Raw genomic sequence first — 18,296 nt, 5'->3', positions numbered from 1 at the left:
GCCACTTTGCCAGCCCTTCCAAGTCTGCTTTAATCGATTTCCTCTATACTACTTAGTCTTTTTGTAAATGAGATCTTGAACAAGTTAAGGGCAGGGACTTAACATCTTTGTCATTCAGATGTTCCTTGATATCAATAGGGGTATGTCCTGATGAGCTCATGTTAAGTAAGTTGAAAATATAGCGCAAAATGCATTTGATGCACTTGCCCTACTGAACATCATGGCTTAGCAACACTGTACACTGTAGAGTATCCATTACCCTGTGGTGACATGGCTGACTGGGAGCTGCTGTTTACTGCCACTGCTTAGGATCTAAAGATAATGTTGCACCACAACATTAATAACTAATAATGTTGCTAGCTTGAACAAAGAACAAAATTCAAAGTACAGTTTCTAATGAATGCATATTATCTCTGAACTAAAATACTTCAGTTGAAATATCTAAACTTGGGCCTATCAAAATCTAGCACAATAAAGTCACAGCCTAGGCATATCTTTACTTTGAATAATATTGAGTAAATTACATACCACCTTACCAGAAAAATAAAAATGTTTTAATCCCTGTGCCTGACATTTTTCTTTTCCTTGGACCACTAGATCTTATGAGTATATTAAGTTCTCTATGTACTTCTAAGAGCATAAATATATAACCCATGTTCATTGTGGGATAATTCACAATAGCCATGTTATAGAGTCAGCATGTATGTCCAAAAAGGGATGAATGGATACAGAAATTGTTGTATTTATACATAATGTTGTATATTAAGCCATAAAGAAGTATGAAATAGATAATTTGTAGGAAAATGGATAGAACTACAGATCATAATTTTACAATGAAATAAGCCAGACAAAGTGAAAAATATGGCATGTTGTCATATAAGAAATATAGATATAAAAATGAAAAAATACTTGAATGTTTGAAAGGGGTCTATTTAGGGTAGGGGATGAGTTTGGTGTGGGAGCAAGATGAGAGAATGTTGGGGATAAACATGGTCAGTGTACCTTGTATGCATGTATGAAAGTATAATGAAACTATTTTGTAAAAAGAATAGATTAAGCTACAGAAAAGAGAGATGTATACTTTTTTTCTAACACATGTTCAGTAAGATGGATTTATATCCCTTTAATAGTATGTGCAAAATTAAAGGTTATAGAATAAAAGATGAGCTTATAAATTCTCAAATAACAACAAAAAAGTCAAACATGTTACTGCCTGTGCTACTTGGGAGGAAGTGTAAGAAGATTGCTGTTTATGGCCAGCCTGGGCAAAGTTAGATCCAGACCCTATCAGAAAAACAAACTCAAAGCAAAAGGACTACAGATGTGGCTGAAGTGGTAGAGCTCTTGCCTAGCAAGCATGAGGCCCTGATTTCAGTCTATAGTTCCATAAAAATAAATAAAGGGCAGAACAGGTTCTGCCTGGAAGCAAGAGGGGTATATGGGGTGAGAGGGAGGGGGCAGGGGGCAGGGGGGGAGAAATGGCACAAACAATGTATGCACATATGAATAAATGAATAAAAAATACTAAAAGATAGCACATTATATTCAAAGAGGGAGAAGTTGTGTAGCCTATGACTAATTCCCCAAAACTATCAAATGATGTCATCACATCCACAGAGACGAACAAAATCTTTCAAATCTTCTCCCCCAAAAGACAAAGAGATAAAAAAATGAGAAATTTCTTAATTGGACATCTAAAATAGAGAATACAAGAAACTGTTAATCTCTCTGTTTCCTTCAAGAAAACTCACTATGGGAGGGGGAATTGAAAAAGGCACAAAAAAGTCAATCATAAATACAACTGTCTGATTTTCATGTGCCATCCTATTTAGATTCAGTTTGGCAGTGAGAGTTTCTGATACACTTTTCACAACATAAATGACCTTTTTCAAGATTGTATTTCCTGTACTGCCCAAACATTCTAAACTGTCATAACCCTCACCTCTCCTTTCCTAAACTTTATGTGTACTCCTGTGTTTTTATTGGTTTCATCTGCCTACATTATCATTTTACTATCATCATTTCATCTGCCATTTATTATTTGTTATTGTCTTCCATATCCAGTCCATGATCCAAGTTTCCTTCATATCAGTGAATGAGAACTCAATCCGTGAGTTACTTAGAGATCTCCAAGCCAGAAGGCCTGCAACAATAAGTTGTAGAAGATGCAACAGAACATAATTTAAATAGAGTCCATTTTATTCCACTGTATAGTGTGCCAAGAGCACATTTTATTAAAGACTTGAAGAGTCCAAATGTAGAGATTCTGAAGAAAACATATTTAGGAGACTCAAACACTTCTAGCTGAGCAGGATTCACAAGCCTCCAGGGAAATTTGTTGGATCCTGGCATTGAATGGGTTTGGTTTGTCCTGACATTATTGGAGGTAATCTGCTCATGGAAGAGAAACTAGAAGAATTTTGAGGAAATGTTCAGGAACACCATAGCAGAATCCAATACGTACCCAAAACAGCAAAACATTCCATGTGAGAGTTCCTCTCCAGATTAAATTGATTGAAAATGGTGCTGTGAAGGTTTAGGTACTGCTGGAAAACATCTCTTTCAACAATTCATTAGTGTCTATTAATTATACAAATCAAAGGATTTCCTTGTAACATTTCCATACACGTATATTAACATACTTTGATCATGCTCACCCCCTCTATTACTCTTTCTGAATCCCCTCACACATTCACTTCTAGCTTCCAGTAGTTCCTCTTTTATTTTTATGACTTACTTTTCCTCCCCATAACTTCCAAAATCTTCCAATCATTGTTATTATGGTACTGGCTTATTTTAGTTAACATGATAATTTCCAATTTTACCCAAAAAAAAAAGAATGTCCTTTCCAAAATTAATACTGGGGTGAAACACCCAGCTTTCCTATTGTCAGCTCTCTCCTATTCTCTTACTGGATGGAAGCCAGCTATCATGTTGTCAGCTGCCTGATGGGAGGCAATCTCTCAAACTGATGAATCCTAAATAATAATGATGGTGAAGATAATAATAATAGAAACTAATCAAATTTTAACCCCATGGTACATTCCCATCTCACCTGTTGTACATTTTGAAGGTGGATAGCTGTAAGACTCCCTGAATTATTTAAGCAACCTATCAAGTTTCCAGATAAGTGTGTCAAAATAAATAGTTGCCCACTGTAAGAGTATACATCAATTTGATGATGAAACTTAACCTGGAATATCATTCAAAATAATGAAAATCACACAGCTCCAGCACATAAAATACAAAACCTGAACACAGGGCTAATGAAAGAAATATTGGACATACGTCTTTTTTGGGGGGAGTAGGGCATTCTAATAAAATGATTTATGAGCACTGACATTTGAATTTCATATAATTTTCATGTCTCAGAACATTATTCTTTTTTCACATTTGTTTTATTTTTGAATTAGCATTCACTAATAATATGAGGGGATTCCACTGTGATAATTCCATACATGCATACAGTGTACCTTGAACATACCCTCTGTATTATATTTCCTTTCCTCCCCATTTTTCCTCCCACCCTTTTCAGTGTTTGGTGGATTTCATTATATATTCTTCATATGTATATATGTAGTGTTCTTTGATCCTCTTCACTCCTCTGTATCCTTTCCTTTCTTCACTCCCCCTCCTGCTGATCACTCTCCTAGATAGTCTCCTATATACATTCATGTCCCATTCTTATTATTATTATCATCATCATTATTTTGGGTGTAAGTTTGGGTGTAGGTTCCACAAATCAGTGAGAATATGTGATATTTGGCCTTTTGAGCTTGACTTATCTTGCTCAGCATGATGACCTCCAGTTCCATACACTTTTCTACAAATGACATAATTTCCATTATGACTGAGTAATATTACACAGTATAAATGTATATATATATATACATATATATATATATATATTCTCTGTACCCTTATTAGATATGAGACATACTCCTTAACTAATAAAATGGAAGTAGTATCAGATTCTTCATACAGAATACTTGATTCTTAAAATTACCTAATTACAAATCAATGGATTTACAGTTATCCAAGTAAAATATTGTTTCTCTAATTGAAAACAGTAAGTGTTTGGATTTCATTAGATCCATACAACTTGGAAGGCAGAAGCATACACTTGAGCTTCCTGAGACAGGAATGGCCAGACCATTCCTAGTACATTCGTTTGCTCCCTTTCTTTCTCCATTATGACTATAATGTCCTTAGAGATTAGGATATGTGGACTAAATTGACTAATTATCAGCCCTGAATTGAGCCACAAGGATAGACAATTATAAATACCTATTCTGCATTCCAGACCTATAGTTTGTCAGTTCTATCCCAGTTTACACTGTACCTGTTTCTCCACTTCCAAGTTTCATCTGCTGCGGGAGAAGGTTCTGATTTGTATTTTAATGTCTGCTTCTGTCTTCCTGTCAGTCCCAAGGATGGAACCTGGACCATCATCAAACATCAAGCACAGGAATGTCATCAGATCCTACCATTGGGTAATGCCCCAACAATGATGCAGTTCAGCCCCGTAAGTGCTAAGGGAGACACTAGATGTAAGAGGGACTGAGATATAATGCTTCTTCATCATCAATAGCAGCAAGATAGTTGGGATAGCCATATGGGAGGGAACCAGTATGTAAGGTTTAACTCAGAGACTTTGAAGTTTATATTCTTAGTTATAGTTTAGGTGTAAGAAGTCTCATGTACAGTTCAGTTGTTCTCAAGTACTGGTTCAAGCTTCTCTAGTTATCGCTCCCATCAAAGCAGGAAGGTGATTCTAAACTGTCCCTGAAACACTGAAATTGTCATAAAAAGATGGCAATGATAATGATGACAGTAACCATGGTATTAAGTACCTTTACCTGGGGCATCCAATTTTTTCATGGAGCTTGTTACCTTTTCTCTGCATAAAAGTTACCTTTTATCTACATTTTGTTCTCCCCATAGTAAAGAAAGGAAGGTAATGTTCATTATCATCATATCGTGCTTCAGAATAGGAACATAGCATTTTAGTATTATTTTTACTGTGTTCTGGAGTATAGTGCTATGAAGCCATGTTTGAATCTAGACAGCCTCCCTCCACAGAGCACCTCATATTATTCTCTCCTGCAATCCAAACCTGATATTTCTCTTCCTATTTCCATAGGCAGAGCCTCCTGATCACTGTGCTTGCTCTTCCCTTTGGGTTTCTGCTAGATCACAGTGAAGAGAAGTAGAGCCCATACTCTGTCAGGTACAGGAAGCATGGCTGAAATCACAGTGGGAAGCACAGACAGTGTTGACACATGATAATTCAGGACACAACTGACTCTTGCCCTTGTTCCTGGATTTTACCTTCACTGCTCACTGCCACCTTCATGCCTTAATTTATTCCCTGTCCATCTCTGGGCAGGGTGCACAAAGCCATGGTGTTGGATTCCATTCTTAGCAAAAAGAGTTACTGGTGTACCTTAAGAAATTTGGAATTTACCTTAACTTAAACCCTATCAAGTATAGGGAAATAGTGAACAAGTTCTTTGCATGGATCTCGAAGACCAATTGGTTAATTTGAATCTTGTATGTTCTGTGTTTTCTGTGTGACACTGGGCAAAGTCTTAGTATTTGTGAGTCTCAACGTTGTCATCTCAGTTGTGTCTGATTGATACAACTGCAATAAGTAAGAGTTGAAAATCATGGTACAGAATATATGACTAAATACGTGATAGATTTATTTAGGAGAAGAAAGTAAATTTTAGGTATTATTGGCATTATGTTTTAACAAAGCTAAGTGACATAGCCTTCAACTAAAACACTCTGTCAGCTGAAGTTTTGACAAGATCAGTTATTTTTATTACTTACTATTTATTTTGTTGTTGCTGCTACTGCTGTTTTGTTATTTTCACAGCTGGATATCAAATTAGGGCTCCATACTTGCTTGGCAAGTGCTCTATCTTTGAGGTATATCCTTATCCCAATCATTTTATTTTACCCTTTCTATGAGTAGATTTCTTTTGTTTAGCTTTTTTTTTCTGAGACAGTTGTTCACTATGTAGCCTAAGCTAGACTTGAATTCACAATCCTGTTGTTTCGCTCTCTGAACTGATGGGATTACAACTATAAGCCACCAAGTCTGGCCAAAAGTAGATTTTAAAAAATTATTAGTGTAAATTAATTGTGCAAAGGGATTTCCTGATGATATTTATAACATGCATATAACGTACTTTGATCAAATTCTGTATTAGTGTTATACTAGTCTGCCTTAACTAATTCCTCCTCCCCATCCAAGAAACAGATTCTTAATGCCTGAAGAGAAATAATTTGTATTTTACTTCTGTTTCTTCAACAAGAGCAATCTGAGATATTTGGTAAATACTGGGCATGGTGGGGTATGCCTGTATTCCCAGTACTCGGGAGGCTGAGGCAGGTGGATTGTGAATTCTGCTTAAGCTAAGCTACATAGTGAGACCTTGTCTGGAGAAACAGGACTAAACAAAAAAAAATGAGTTCTAGGCCTATCTTAGCTATATAATAAGATCTTCTACCCCAAGAACTGGAAAATATCCCCAAATATTGACTAGCACAGGCACAGAACATGTACAATATGGCATTTATATACATTTGACTTTCCCATCTTTTCTTTCTTCCCAGCTCTGTACCTATAACTACTTACTACCCATGGCACAGACTTTCCATGGGACCTCCATTTTCCATTTACTAGAACCTACAATATTCAAGTATAGAAATTGTGATGATAGTCATAAAATTAAAAAGAGAGTGCAAAAGAGAAAGGGAAGTAAATATCATGGAGACATACACATTTTAGAATTTTCACTCATTCCATGAAGAAGGTCCCTGGGGCATGATGATTTTCTCTCTGTGGTGAAATAGAATGAAAGATTATTACAACATTCTTGTGATTGTATTTCATCAATAAACCTACAATTTCAGCAGTGATTCAGGTTTGATGAGGTAACACATATCCCTAGAGCTGGCAACTCAGGGGCTAAAGCAGGAGGACCAGTTGAGCTCAGGAGTTCAAGCAAGGTAAGTTCACAAAATGAGACCTCATCTCAAATAACAGTGATTCAAATTCTCATAAAAAGGCATGTTTTAATACCTGGTGTTGTGTTACCTGCTTCTAATCCAGGCACTAGGGACACTGAGGCAGGTAAATCCCAGCTTTGAGTCCAATCTGGGCTACATAGAAAGATCCTGCATTCAAAAATATAACATGACAATAATTTCAAACTTGTACCTTGTTCCATCAATGTTATTTCCATAAATATTGTTCATTATAGGGTTATCTAATAGCTGTATGTTCCTCAAAAAAAGAGAATTATATATTGCTGTATTTTCTATAAAAGACACTAATTTCCATGTAGATATCTTGTGGGAAATCCATGATTGCCTGACTTCAGCAATATTTTAATTCTGTACCTTTAAGATAAGATCATTTATTTGATATTGGGATTTTTTTCTTTTGGGAAAACATGTATAGTATTTTAATAGGAGAATGTAATGTTTTAAATTTCATAAGTGAAATTGCTGTCATAAACATAACTTATAGAGATTCTTACTTGTAATATGTAGAGTGACATAAAAATTTTCTTAGGAATGCTTTCATAAATTGAAATAATAAAATTCAATTAATTCATCAGGCAGTGGTATGCATAATGTAGTGTTAGAAATATTGATTTGTACTTTACAGAAGGATGTAAATGAAGATGTACTTCAGGAAATAGTACTGTAGTATGATAGAAAATTGATAATTTTAAAATAAATTCCTCATGGATATAAATCAATTCTAATCATATGGAAAATTTGGAAGAAAATCACTCCTTCTAGACTCCTGATAATGTTTTCCTTTGAATAACTAAAGTGCAGGGAGTGAAAATCATTTAGAGATAGCAAAAAGATTTTCAAGATATACCTATAATAAATGTGAATTCTGAGGTGGGTGTGTTGTTGCTCACTTTCATCCTGGCATTCTAGGAGCTGAGGCAGGAGAATTGCAACTTTGAGGTTACCCTGAGCTGCATAGTAAGACCCTGTCTGAAAAAATTAAGAGGGAAAGTGTTATTGTTATATCATATTTTTGATAAAAGGGATACATTTTAAAAGGTACTAGGTAAAAGTAAAATATTTTAAGTGTCTAGGTGTGGCAAATTCAGGGAAGATGACTGTATTTGGGGATTAATTGTCTATAAGAGCTGGTTTCAACAAGGTTTGTTGTATAAAACCCTGGGGCATGTATTTTCACTGACATGACATGAGAAATGTCTAGTTATTTTCAGTGATTTAGTCCTCCTTCCCTTGCTGGTAGAAATGGGAGAAGGAAACCTTTACAAATTTATGTCTTGCTTTTAGATAAATAGGAAGGCAGATAGCTTCTTTTATGTTTCTTATCAATTGCCTTCACTTCAAAATATGCCATATTGACACATATTAGGGTGACATATTTTGTTACTCTCATCAGATTCAATCAATATATCCACTTTATGGATGAACAAACTATTCATGTGTTTTTAGTAGTGTTTTCTGCCCTTTCCCTTTTGCACTCTTTCTCAAATAAAATCATTTAGAAATTATAATTTATTAATGCATGTTAGTAGTACATATTACTGGGTTTCACTGTGATATGAAATCACATTTTCTCTACCAGGAGAAATGATGACCTGAAGTGCCTAAATTCCAGTAGCTGACATTAGGGAAATGAAGTTCTGCAATGAGAAAGGATTGAGTTGAAAAGTTCTTAAGGTAGTCCAAATGAAATTCTCTCTCTCTCTCTCTCTCTCTCTCTCTCTCTCTCTCTCTCTCTCTCTCTCTCTCTCTCTCTCTCTCTCTCTCTTTCTTCTCCCCTCTGCTTTCTCTTTCTGTTCTGGGAGTTAAACTCATGTCCTTTGCGTGTGCTGGGCAGGTGCTCACCACGGAACTACACTCAGTTTCTAGATTCCATTTCTTCTTCTCCTTCTCCTTTTCTTCTTTCTGCTTCTTCTTTTCTTCTTCTTCATCATATTATTGTTTTACTGGAGGTACATTGTGACATTTTTCAGAAATGCTTACAATATAGCTCAGTTAAATTCATCTCCCCCACCATCATTCTCCTTTATCCCCCTTTCCCCCATTCTTAGAATAGTTTCAACAGGTCTCATCTTTCCATTTCTATACATAAGCACAGAATATTTCTTTTTCTTTTTTTTTAAATATTGTCCCTTTATTGGTCAAAATATTCAAGTCTAAATCTCAACATAGTACATTTGCATTTTGACATTCTCCAGGATTTTTTATAAATTCAATTTATAAAATCAAGCTGTTACCCTTTCCTTTTTAGAAACTTAGAATTCTGAATAAAGTAGTCTCTACAAATGAGCTGAAATGAACACACATTGGTGTGTAGTTCATTTATGTCAGTTTTTTAGATTTAAAAAAAGCCTCTCTTTCAAATAGAGTTCATAATAAATAACCATTGCATAATAAGATATCTCCATACCTTACCACTACCAGAAAAACGTAAAAGATTGCCACTAATCTGCCAGAAATAAATAGGTCAATTTTTTTAACAGAACTCATAGGTACTCTCATAAAATCAAAAGTTATAGTATTATATGATCTTTCAAGCAGAAAGTAACAGAAACAATTAGTGGAATTTGTAGGCAAAAGGAAAGCACATAATATTTCAATCATACTTACCTTCCTCCATCCTTTCCTTCTATCTTCCCCCCACCACTGGTACCAATGTCCAGACTGGACCTATTTCGTTCTTTGAAAAGACTTTTTCATTTTTTAAAAAATACCCAGGTTCCATTTCTTAAAAGACCCACGCCATCAAACTGAAGATGAAACTCACAACCCATGAGACTATGAAGAACACGTTTAAAACTTATCAAGACCAATGCAATGCTTAAGTCTGAATATTTGATTGAATTCTAAATACATTTTATTGATGATCTCTATACTGCTTCATTTCTTTCAACAATCTTTTCTTTTTCCCAAGGTGTCCTAGCTACATGGAACCACAGAATTTAACAGTTGTCTTAGAATTCCTCCTCCTGGGACTCTCTGATGATCCAGAAATGCAGTCCATGCTCTTTGGAATATTCCTGCTTATATACCTGATCACAGTACTTGGAAACCTGCTTATCATCCTGATGGTCAGCTCTGACTCCCACCTCCACAACCCCATGTACTTCTTCCTCTCCAACCTGTCCTGGGCTGACATTGGTTTCAGCAGCACTACAATCCCCAAAATGCTAGTTAACATCCAGATACACAGTAAATCCATCACCTATGCAGGCTGCCTAACTCAGGTGTCATTTTTTTTCTTTTTTGGGTGTTTGGACAATATACTGCTGGCTGTCATGGCCTATGACCGATTGGTGGCCATCTGTCACCCTTTATACTACCCAGTAATCATGAACCCCCACCTGTGTGCCTTGCTGGTCATGGTGTCAAATTCCATCAGTCTTTTGGAGTCGCAGTCCCACTATTTGATAGTGTCACAGCTTACCTTCTGCACAGATGTAGAAATCCCTCATTTCTTCTGTGACCCTCCTCAACTAATTAAGCTTGCCTGTGATAATATCTCTACCAATAACATATTAATTTATCTCATTGGTGCAGTCTTTGGTGGCATTCCAATCTCAGTGATCCTTTACTCTTATACTTGCATTATTTCCACTATTCTGAGAGTCCCATCAACAAGTGGGAAATATAAAGCCTTCTCTACCTGTTGCTCTCACCTCTCAATTGTGTGCTTATTTTATGGAACTGGCCTGGGGGCATACTTTAGTTCTGCTATTTCACATGCCCACAGGGAGGTTATGATAGCCTCAGTGATGTATACAATGGTCACACCCATGCTGAACCCCTTTGTCTACAGTTTGAGGAACAGGGATATCAAGAAGGCCCTTGGGAGGCTTCTTAGCAAAAAACTTAACATCAGTACCTAGTCCATATTTTGATCTGTCGATTAAAAAACTGCAAAACATCTGTAATTACAAAGCATGCTTCTGTGGCCTCATAATTTTTATAGCTCTTACAGTCTTATAACTCTTTGTGCTTCATATCTGAATATTGGTACAATTAGTCTTGGTGTAGCTTAAATCTTGAATATTCCTCAAAGTCTACAGTTTGTACCACTATTGGGTGATGGTGGAACTGTTAAATAGTGGGACTTTCTTGAGGAGTTTGGGTCATTGGTAGAGTGCCCTCAAAAGGCATTGTGAGGACACGGTCTCTTCCTCTTTATCCTTTGATTTCCAACCACAAGGAGGTGGTTGGTGCCCAAGGTGGGTGTTAAAACATGGAGATATGGTCTAGGTCTACCCAAAACAGGAACAATAGGTGACAATAGGTGAATTTTAGGACTTCCTATTGCTAGAAGTCCTTTCATTTTCCTGTCCTTCTACTCATGCAAGGAGCTTTGCAGCTTCTAAACATCTCAAAGGGTAAGGCAGATGCAGATAGTCTCCCTATTCTTGTAACTTAACATCTAAAAGGAGGTGGGAGGAGGAATATCTGCTGTAACTTTTCAGTTTTTACTTCCTCTTCCAGTGTTTGATTCTGGCCCTTTTAATATTTATTAAAAATAATAAATATGTCTCCTCATCCAACTATCCTGCTTCATACCCCTGGGTGAAATCTGAAGGAACAGAACATTAATTTTTAATGGCCAGGTAGTGGTAGGGGAATCCACAAGTCTGATTTGCCCCTGTTACATGTCAGTGTCGAAGTGTTGCAGGCTGGAGTCAAGGGTCCTTGCCTTCACAGGCCAGGGAACTGGTTCATGAGGCAGCTGAATGATGAGCCAAATCTGGTATATAAAGTAGGATTTATTAGAGAGAAAGGAAAGGCTACAGTTAGAGAAGTGTAGCAGAGCCCGGAAGCTGGTAACTCACTGTACAGGTGGAGGCCGGGGCTTTTAATGGACACTTTAACTCTAGTTAGGATGTCAGTTAGGTGGGTTTTTTCTATTGGCCATGTATTTGCACATGGGCTCTCTTAGATGAGCTGGTCTATTTGCCACTTATTGGGGGTGGGGAGGGACAACTTTGAGGGCATTTTGTTTATCAGCCCTGTGGCAGATTTATAAGACCCTGTATCTCCTCCTCAGGATGTAGTAATGCAGGTTTATAACTCCTTCTCAGGGTACAGGGCTCATGGTGCTCTCCATGGGGGATGGGTTACTTACTCATCTGCCTTAGATATCCTGACCCAACACCCCTTTTGGCTCTTTTTAATATACTTTCAGTAGAGGACACTAAAAGTCACTGTGCCCTCATGAGTCCAATATTTTCCTTGTACCTCTTCATCAGTGGTGTTTTGCTACTGTTTGGAGTTATGATTCTGTTTTAATTTAACATTTGGTCATGCCTTCTATCTTTCAATAACTACTTGTTCAATTATCCCTAATAAACTATGCTTACTAATGTGACTAGTATGCTTTTTTTATTCTTGAACAATACTCTGACTAAAAGTGGTAATGTGAGGAATAAAGGTACTTTGTGAGATTCTAAAACTGGAAGATTGCAAAGTGTTAGGAAAACGCCACACACCGCACACAAAGGAGGCTCATGAGAGGTATTTCATGTCCAAAAGTTTCATAAGCAGGCTGGCCAAGAAAAAATGGCAAAGCAGCTTCTCTCGGTGGGTCTAGCCTTAAATAGCATTTGGGAGAAAGCAAGGGCTAGGGATGGGCAAAGAGAGGTGGTGGGAGATCAGGGACAGTGGGCTTTGTTCTATAAGGGATGAGAACAGCTGTAGCTCAGGCTGCAGAATGGTGGCCAGGGGCAGTTCTTATCATTCTTCCATTTTTGGTTTCTTAAAGAGAGAGGGAGAAGAAGAGGGTTGGGTATTGGGGTGCAGTTTGATCCTCTGGCTGCTTGCAGCTGGTGGGGGGCAGTGCATGTTCTCAGGTGGGGTCCTTAGGGTTTGTTGTCTTCATAGGGGTTAGCGTGGGGGGGTCCCCTCAGTGGCACCGGAGAGGTTGATATCCTTGGAGGAGGTTGGTGGCTACAGGTATGTGATCTAGTAAAAAATTTTGTAAAGTTTTCATAATGCAGGGGAGAAAGCTCAGGAGGATAAAAACAACAATAAGGGGTGCTAGGAAAGGCAGTAGCCAAGAAAGCAGAGGGGATTGAGTCCAGTCTAGGACAGGGGAATTTTTAGTCCTGCAAAGTTGGATTTCTTAAGTCAGACAGGGTATCAAAATTTTGTTCCACTAGGCCTAACTCATTAATGTAGTAACAACATTCCTCTCAGAGGAAAAAGAAGTGCCTCCTTTCTCAGCAGTTAAGAGATCTAGGGCCCTGCAGTTTTGTAAGGCAACCTGAGCTAATGAGGTAAGTTGTCATTGAAGAGAGGCTAGAGAAATTGAAGTTGATTCAAGAGTGACCTGTAGGCAATTCTTGAAGTCACTGGCTGAGATGAGGCTGTGGCCCAAAGCTTCCCCTGCTAGCCCCGATGCAGCAACAGAGGAGGCTAGGCTAATCCCAACCATGACAGGCAAGAGAGCAGCCCTTCTTTATCATGGTGAAAGGAGCCAGGAAATCTCAGCCTCTCCATAAAGAGTGAGCTGAGGGATGATTACCACCAAAAGGCAGGGACCTGGGGTGGTGGTATTCACACAGGTGTATAAAGTACCATTGCACCAGAAGGATAGTCCAGAGGGAGGGAAAATCTGTGATGTCACAGGGATATTAAAGCTGCAGAGGCCATGTAGTCTCACCTTGAGGGTGGAATATTGAGTGAAGTAACAAGTACAAAAGGGAAGTAGGTATTGGTCTGGCTTAGGTTCCCAGAGAGGTATAGAGGGCAGTGGGGAATAGTGAGGTATCTGGTATAGAGGTGAGAGTAGGTTTGGAGAAGTTGAAGGGGATTGCAACCAGTAAGGGGCATTGGAGGGAGGTACATAGAAAGCAGTGGGTAACATTCGTAGGGCTGATGGAATTAAGAACCTGTATGGAGGCTTGTATAATTTGGATCCAGGATGAGAGGGTAGTCGTTGTGGAGCCTCCTGGAAGTTGATCTTGGAGGGTCTGCTCATCCTCTAGGATGTTTGAGGAAATTTGTACTTGTGAGTGGGGGACCATGACTAACTGCCTAGATATCCAGATATGTCCAACAGGAGATTTTACTGTACCCATGGGGGTAGGCTGTTCCCTTTACTGCTGTAACCCATCTCGAGTTCCAAGGGTCACTTATTTTCATATAAAACTTGTTGTCTTGGGCATAAAATGTGTCCCTGCCACTTTGGGCTAAATGAATGTGGCAAGACTAATAGGGACACCCACCATAGAACAGGCCACCATTTTTACAATAGTCTCTGGTCATATTGAAAGCAGACAAAGGGCTTGTAAATGGGGGATATAGACTGCAGGTCAACAGAAATAGTGATTGTAGAGGAACATCCCAGTATAGGGCAATCAGTGGTTCCTGCAGCGCGACAGACTGAGGCCTGGTTGTGTATGTAGGTTTCTTGGACCTTGAATCCCCAGAGATATAATGGAGATGGGGAACTGACTGGAAGGATAGTAAAGATCCAGATCATAAGAATGAGGAGAGTATAGGGAATAAGGTGCATAGGGCAAGGTACCCAAGGCAGAGAGCTGTATAATGGGGCCATCTCCACTCAGAAGGAGAAGTTTCCCACAGGCCAACACTCAGGAGAATGGGGACAAGGACAAGAATTACCCACAGGAAGGGATGGAGTGAAAGCATAGGTGGAGTGGTTTACAGTAATGCAAAGAGTAGGTTGGAAAATGAGTAGACTTCTTCAAGAGTAAAGTCTGAGAGAGTACCCTGGAGATGAAGATCAGATATCCAATCTATAAAGCAAAGGTAAAAGAGGTATGAGAAAGGAGGGAGGTTGATTGTGTTGGGAGGTGGGAAGTCTAAAACCTCAGAGTAGAGTGTATATATAAAAGAGTAAAAGCATGGGCAGGCACTGACAGGAAAGAATGGGAGAGGAGAAGTACAAAGAGTGAGTAGGCGAGATGCCAGGTCCCCGGGCATAGGGCTCCTGTTTATGCCCTGGGAGTCTCCGTGGGTGTGTCTCCATCTTCTGGGATCCTGGGGAGGCAGGAGATCTTTATTTTTGTTGGTCTGCAAGAAGAGATTGATAAGGCTTTTGTGGGGCTGCCAGATTTAGATTTTGAACATGTACCCTGGAGGGAAATCCTGTAGCTTAGCAGCCGTGGGTGTGGTGAGAATGACCTTAAATTGGCCTCTAGAGTTTTCCTGCAGGTGGCCAGGTGTGGTTGTACTTTTTAGATAAACCAGATCTCCCATTTGAAGGGAGGGAGTTATTTTGGTGGTGTCAGAGGGCTGTGGCAACTGATCATGAACATGAGACCAAAGGATAGAGCAAAGAAAAGTGAGGAGAGGATTGAGGAGAATGGGGGAAATGTTAGGGGGTTGTGGCTGAACCGTGACAGGAAGGAGTGGACAGCCACAGAGGAGCTCGAAGGCGCTGAGCATGAGTGGTCTTTTTGGGAGGGCCCAGAGGCGGAGAAGGACTAGGGGTAAGACCTTTGTCCAGTCTAGGTGGAGCTCGAGGGAGAGTTTGATGAGAGTATTTTTTAGTGTGCGATTGGCATGCTCAGCTTTACCTGAAGATTGGGGGTGATAGGGAGTGTGAAATCTCCAGTGAATATTTAAGGCTTGTGCCAAGTTTTGGGAAATAGAGGAAACAATCTCAGGCCTGTTGTCTGACTGGATGGAGGCCAGGAGACCAAACTGTGGGATGATGTCTATGACCAAAATTGTTGTTACTGTGGAAGCCTTTTTATTGGTCATAGGTTAGGCTTCCACCCATCCTGTGAAGGTGTCTACCAATACCAGGAGGTACTTAATCCTCTTTACAGGAGGAATATGTGTGAAGTCCACCTGACAGGGAGGCATCCCCTGGCTTGGTGGGTAGGAAAAGGAGGGGGCCTAAAATTGGAGTTGGGGTTTGTATGCTGGCAAATTGAGCAGGATTGGGTAATTTGTTTAAGGTATTGTATGTCTCCTGGAGATAGGGAAAGGGATTGGCAGAGAAAGATGTAAAGAGCATGAAGATTAGAATGGAAAAGTGTATGTAAATAGGAGAGAAGAGTTTTAACTTCAGAAGGGGGGAGAGAGATTTTAGTGAGAGAGGGGAGGAAGCTGGGGTAAGGGGGTAAATGGCCAATTGGGGTGCAATTTTGAGGGATGCTCGCTTGGCCTCTGTATCTGCTTGGTTATTTCCTTTGGTAATTATGGAAGAGTCAGTTTGTTGGGCTTTGCAATGAGTAATGCCCACCCTGGAAGGAAGGCATAAAACCTCTAAGACCTGGGCTATTAAGGCAGCATTGGTAATGGGAATTCCTCTTGTAGTTAGGAATCCCCTTTCTTTCCAGATAACAGACTGGGACAGTAAAATGTGAAATGCATACTTAGAATCAGTATAAATATTGACAGTTTTGTCTTTTGCCAGGGTTAGAGTTCTGGCCAGGGGAGTCAATTCTGCCTTTTGGGAAGTAGTGCCCAAAGGAAAAGGGCATGCCTAAATGATGGCAGAATCAGACCCAATGGCATATCCAGCTCTTTTCTGTCCATTGTGAATGAAGGAGCTGTCATCAATGAACCAAGTGTACTCAGCCTGAGAAAGGATGCCCTCCTGAATGTGGTCTGGGCAGGGGAGGAACTCTTTAAGGATCTTGGAGCAGGAGTGAACTAGGGGTGTTGAAGAGAGAGGAAGAAGAGTGACTGGGTTAACTGGGGGACATGAGATGAAAGTTAGGATGGGCTCCTCGCCCAAGGCTACTTGGAGGGATACGATACAAGAGGGGGGCACGGAGTAAAGTCCCTTATATGTGAGGAGTTCTGAGAGGCTATTGAGGGAGTAAACAGTAAGGAGGGGGACCCAAAGGTTAGTTTTTTGCTTTCCTGGATCAGGAGAGAGGCAACTGCCAGGGCCCTAAGGCATGAGGCCCATCCCCTGGTTGTGGAGTCTAACTGTTTGGAGAGGTATGCTACTGGAGTGAAGGAGAGCCCTAAGTTGTGTCCCAGAACTGCTAGGGAACTCCCTTGCCTCTCAGAAATGTAAAGGAAGAAGGGATGAGTGAGGTCTGGCAGGCAAAGTGCTGGGGCTTGTAATAGGGCTTGTGAGAGGGTTTTAAAATGACCTGACACAGGCTGAGGGTTCCAGGGGCTCTTGAATGGGACCCTTGGATGCCTCATATAGAGGTTTGGCTATTAGACTGAAGTTGGGCACCCAGGTTCTGAGATAGCCAGCCAGGCTGAGGAAGAAGAGAATTTCAGCTTTGGTGGTGGGGGTAGGGAGAGAGGCTAAAAAGGCATTATGATTTGTGGTGATAGCCTTATGAGTAGGGGAGATAGATAGGCCCAGGTAAGTTACCTGGGGGAGAGACAGTTGAGCCTTGTTAGGGGACACCCAGTATCCCTTTTGTCCCAGAAAATTAAGTAGGAGGGCAGTGTGTTGTTGGCTATCCTTGAGCGAGGGGCTGCAGAGCAGGAGATCATCTACATACTGGAGGAGTTTACTTGGGGAGAGATGGAGGGTAAGGAGGCACCTAGCTAGAGCTTGGCTAAAGAGGTGGGGACTGTCCCAGAACCCCTGAGTCAGAACAGTCCAGGTCAATTGTTGGCAAGTATGAGAATTTGTATCAGTCCAGGTGAAGGCAAAGAGGTTTTGGGACCATGGGTGGACAGGGATAGTGAAGAAAGCATCTTTTAGGTCCAGGACTATGAAATGGGTGGTGGTACCGAGGATGAGGGACAGGAGAGTGTAGGGGTTGGTACCATCGGGTGTATTGGAGCCACTGCCGCATTGATTAGGTGGAGGTCCTGCACCAGCTGGTAAGACCCATTGGGCTTTTTTTACAGGCAGAATAGGAGTGTTATAGGGGAAGTTGGTTGGGCAAAGCAGGCCCTTAGTGAGAAGCTCTGAGATAATAGGCTTTAGACCCTGTAGTTGGGTAAGAGATATGTGATATTGAAATTGGTTTGGGAAAGTAAAAGGATCTTTGAGAGTAATGACAACTGGCTCATGATGTGAGGCAACAGAGGGGTTTTTGAGATCCCATACAATGGGGTCCACCAATGTTGCCGGTAAGGCCAAGGAGTTGGGAGAAGCTTGTGGAAGCAAGGCACCTATGACAGTGAGTAGGGACTGTGAGGGTAGAGACAAGGATTTGATGGGTTGCAGCTTTTGTGAGGATGGATGTAAGGTGAGGGTGGCCTGAAATTTTGTTAAAATGTCTCTACCTAAGAGTGGAGTGAGACAATTAGGTAGCACTAGGAAGGAATGGGTAAAGAGGGTATCTCCTAGTATGCAA

General features: G+C 40.1%; 1 protein-coding gene across 4 annotated transcripts in view; it reads left to right on the top strand.

Annotated features, from left to right (window-relative positions):
- The window catches only part of LOC109701484 (olfactory receptor 7E178-like), a 29,477-nt gene extending 16,926 nt beyond the window's left edge, over window positions 1-12,551 (top strand). The window contains exons 2-5 of one of the 4 annotated variants that reach the window (XM_074054194.1): window positions 4,426-4,525; window positions 5,144-5,230; window positions 8,639-8,733; window positions 9,971-12,551. In XM_074054194.1, the coding sequence (XP_073910295.1) occupies window positions 9,984-10,925 (942 nt within the window). In that variant the 5' untranslated portion in view covers window positions 4,426-4,525; window positions 5,144-5,230; window positions 8,639-8,733; window positions 9,971-9,983 and the 3' untranslated portion in view covers window positions 10,926-12,551. The remainder of the gene's footprint in view (window positions 1-4,425; window positions 4,526-5,143; window positions 5,231-8,638; window positions 8,734-9,970) is intronic. The other 3 variants (XM_074054195.1, XM_074054196.1, XM_074054193.1) reach the window with 3 other exon arrangements.
- Window positions 12,552-18,296: the final 5,745 nt, after the last annotated feature.

The sequence above is a fragment of the Castor canadensis genome, chromosome 14 (genome assembly GCF_047511655.1).
Source record: "Castor canadensis chromosome 14, mCasCan1.hap1v2, whole genome shotgun sequence".
Classification (NCBI taxonomy): Eukaryota; Metazoa; Chordata; class Mammalia; order Rodentia; family Castoridae; genus Castor; species Castor canadensis.
Note: the sequence above shows the minus strand (reverse complement) of the source record. Positions and strands in the feature narration are given on the sequence as shown.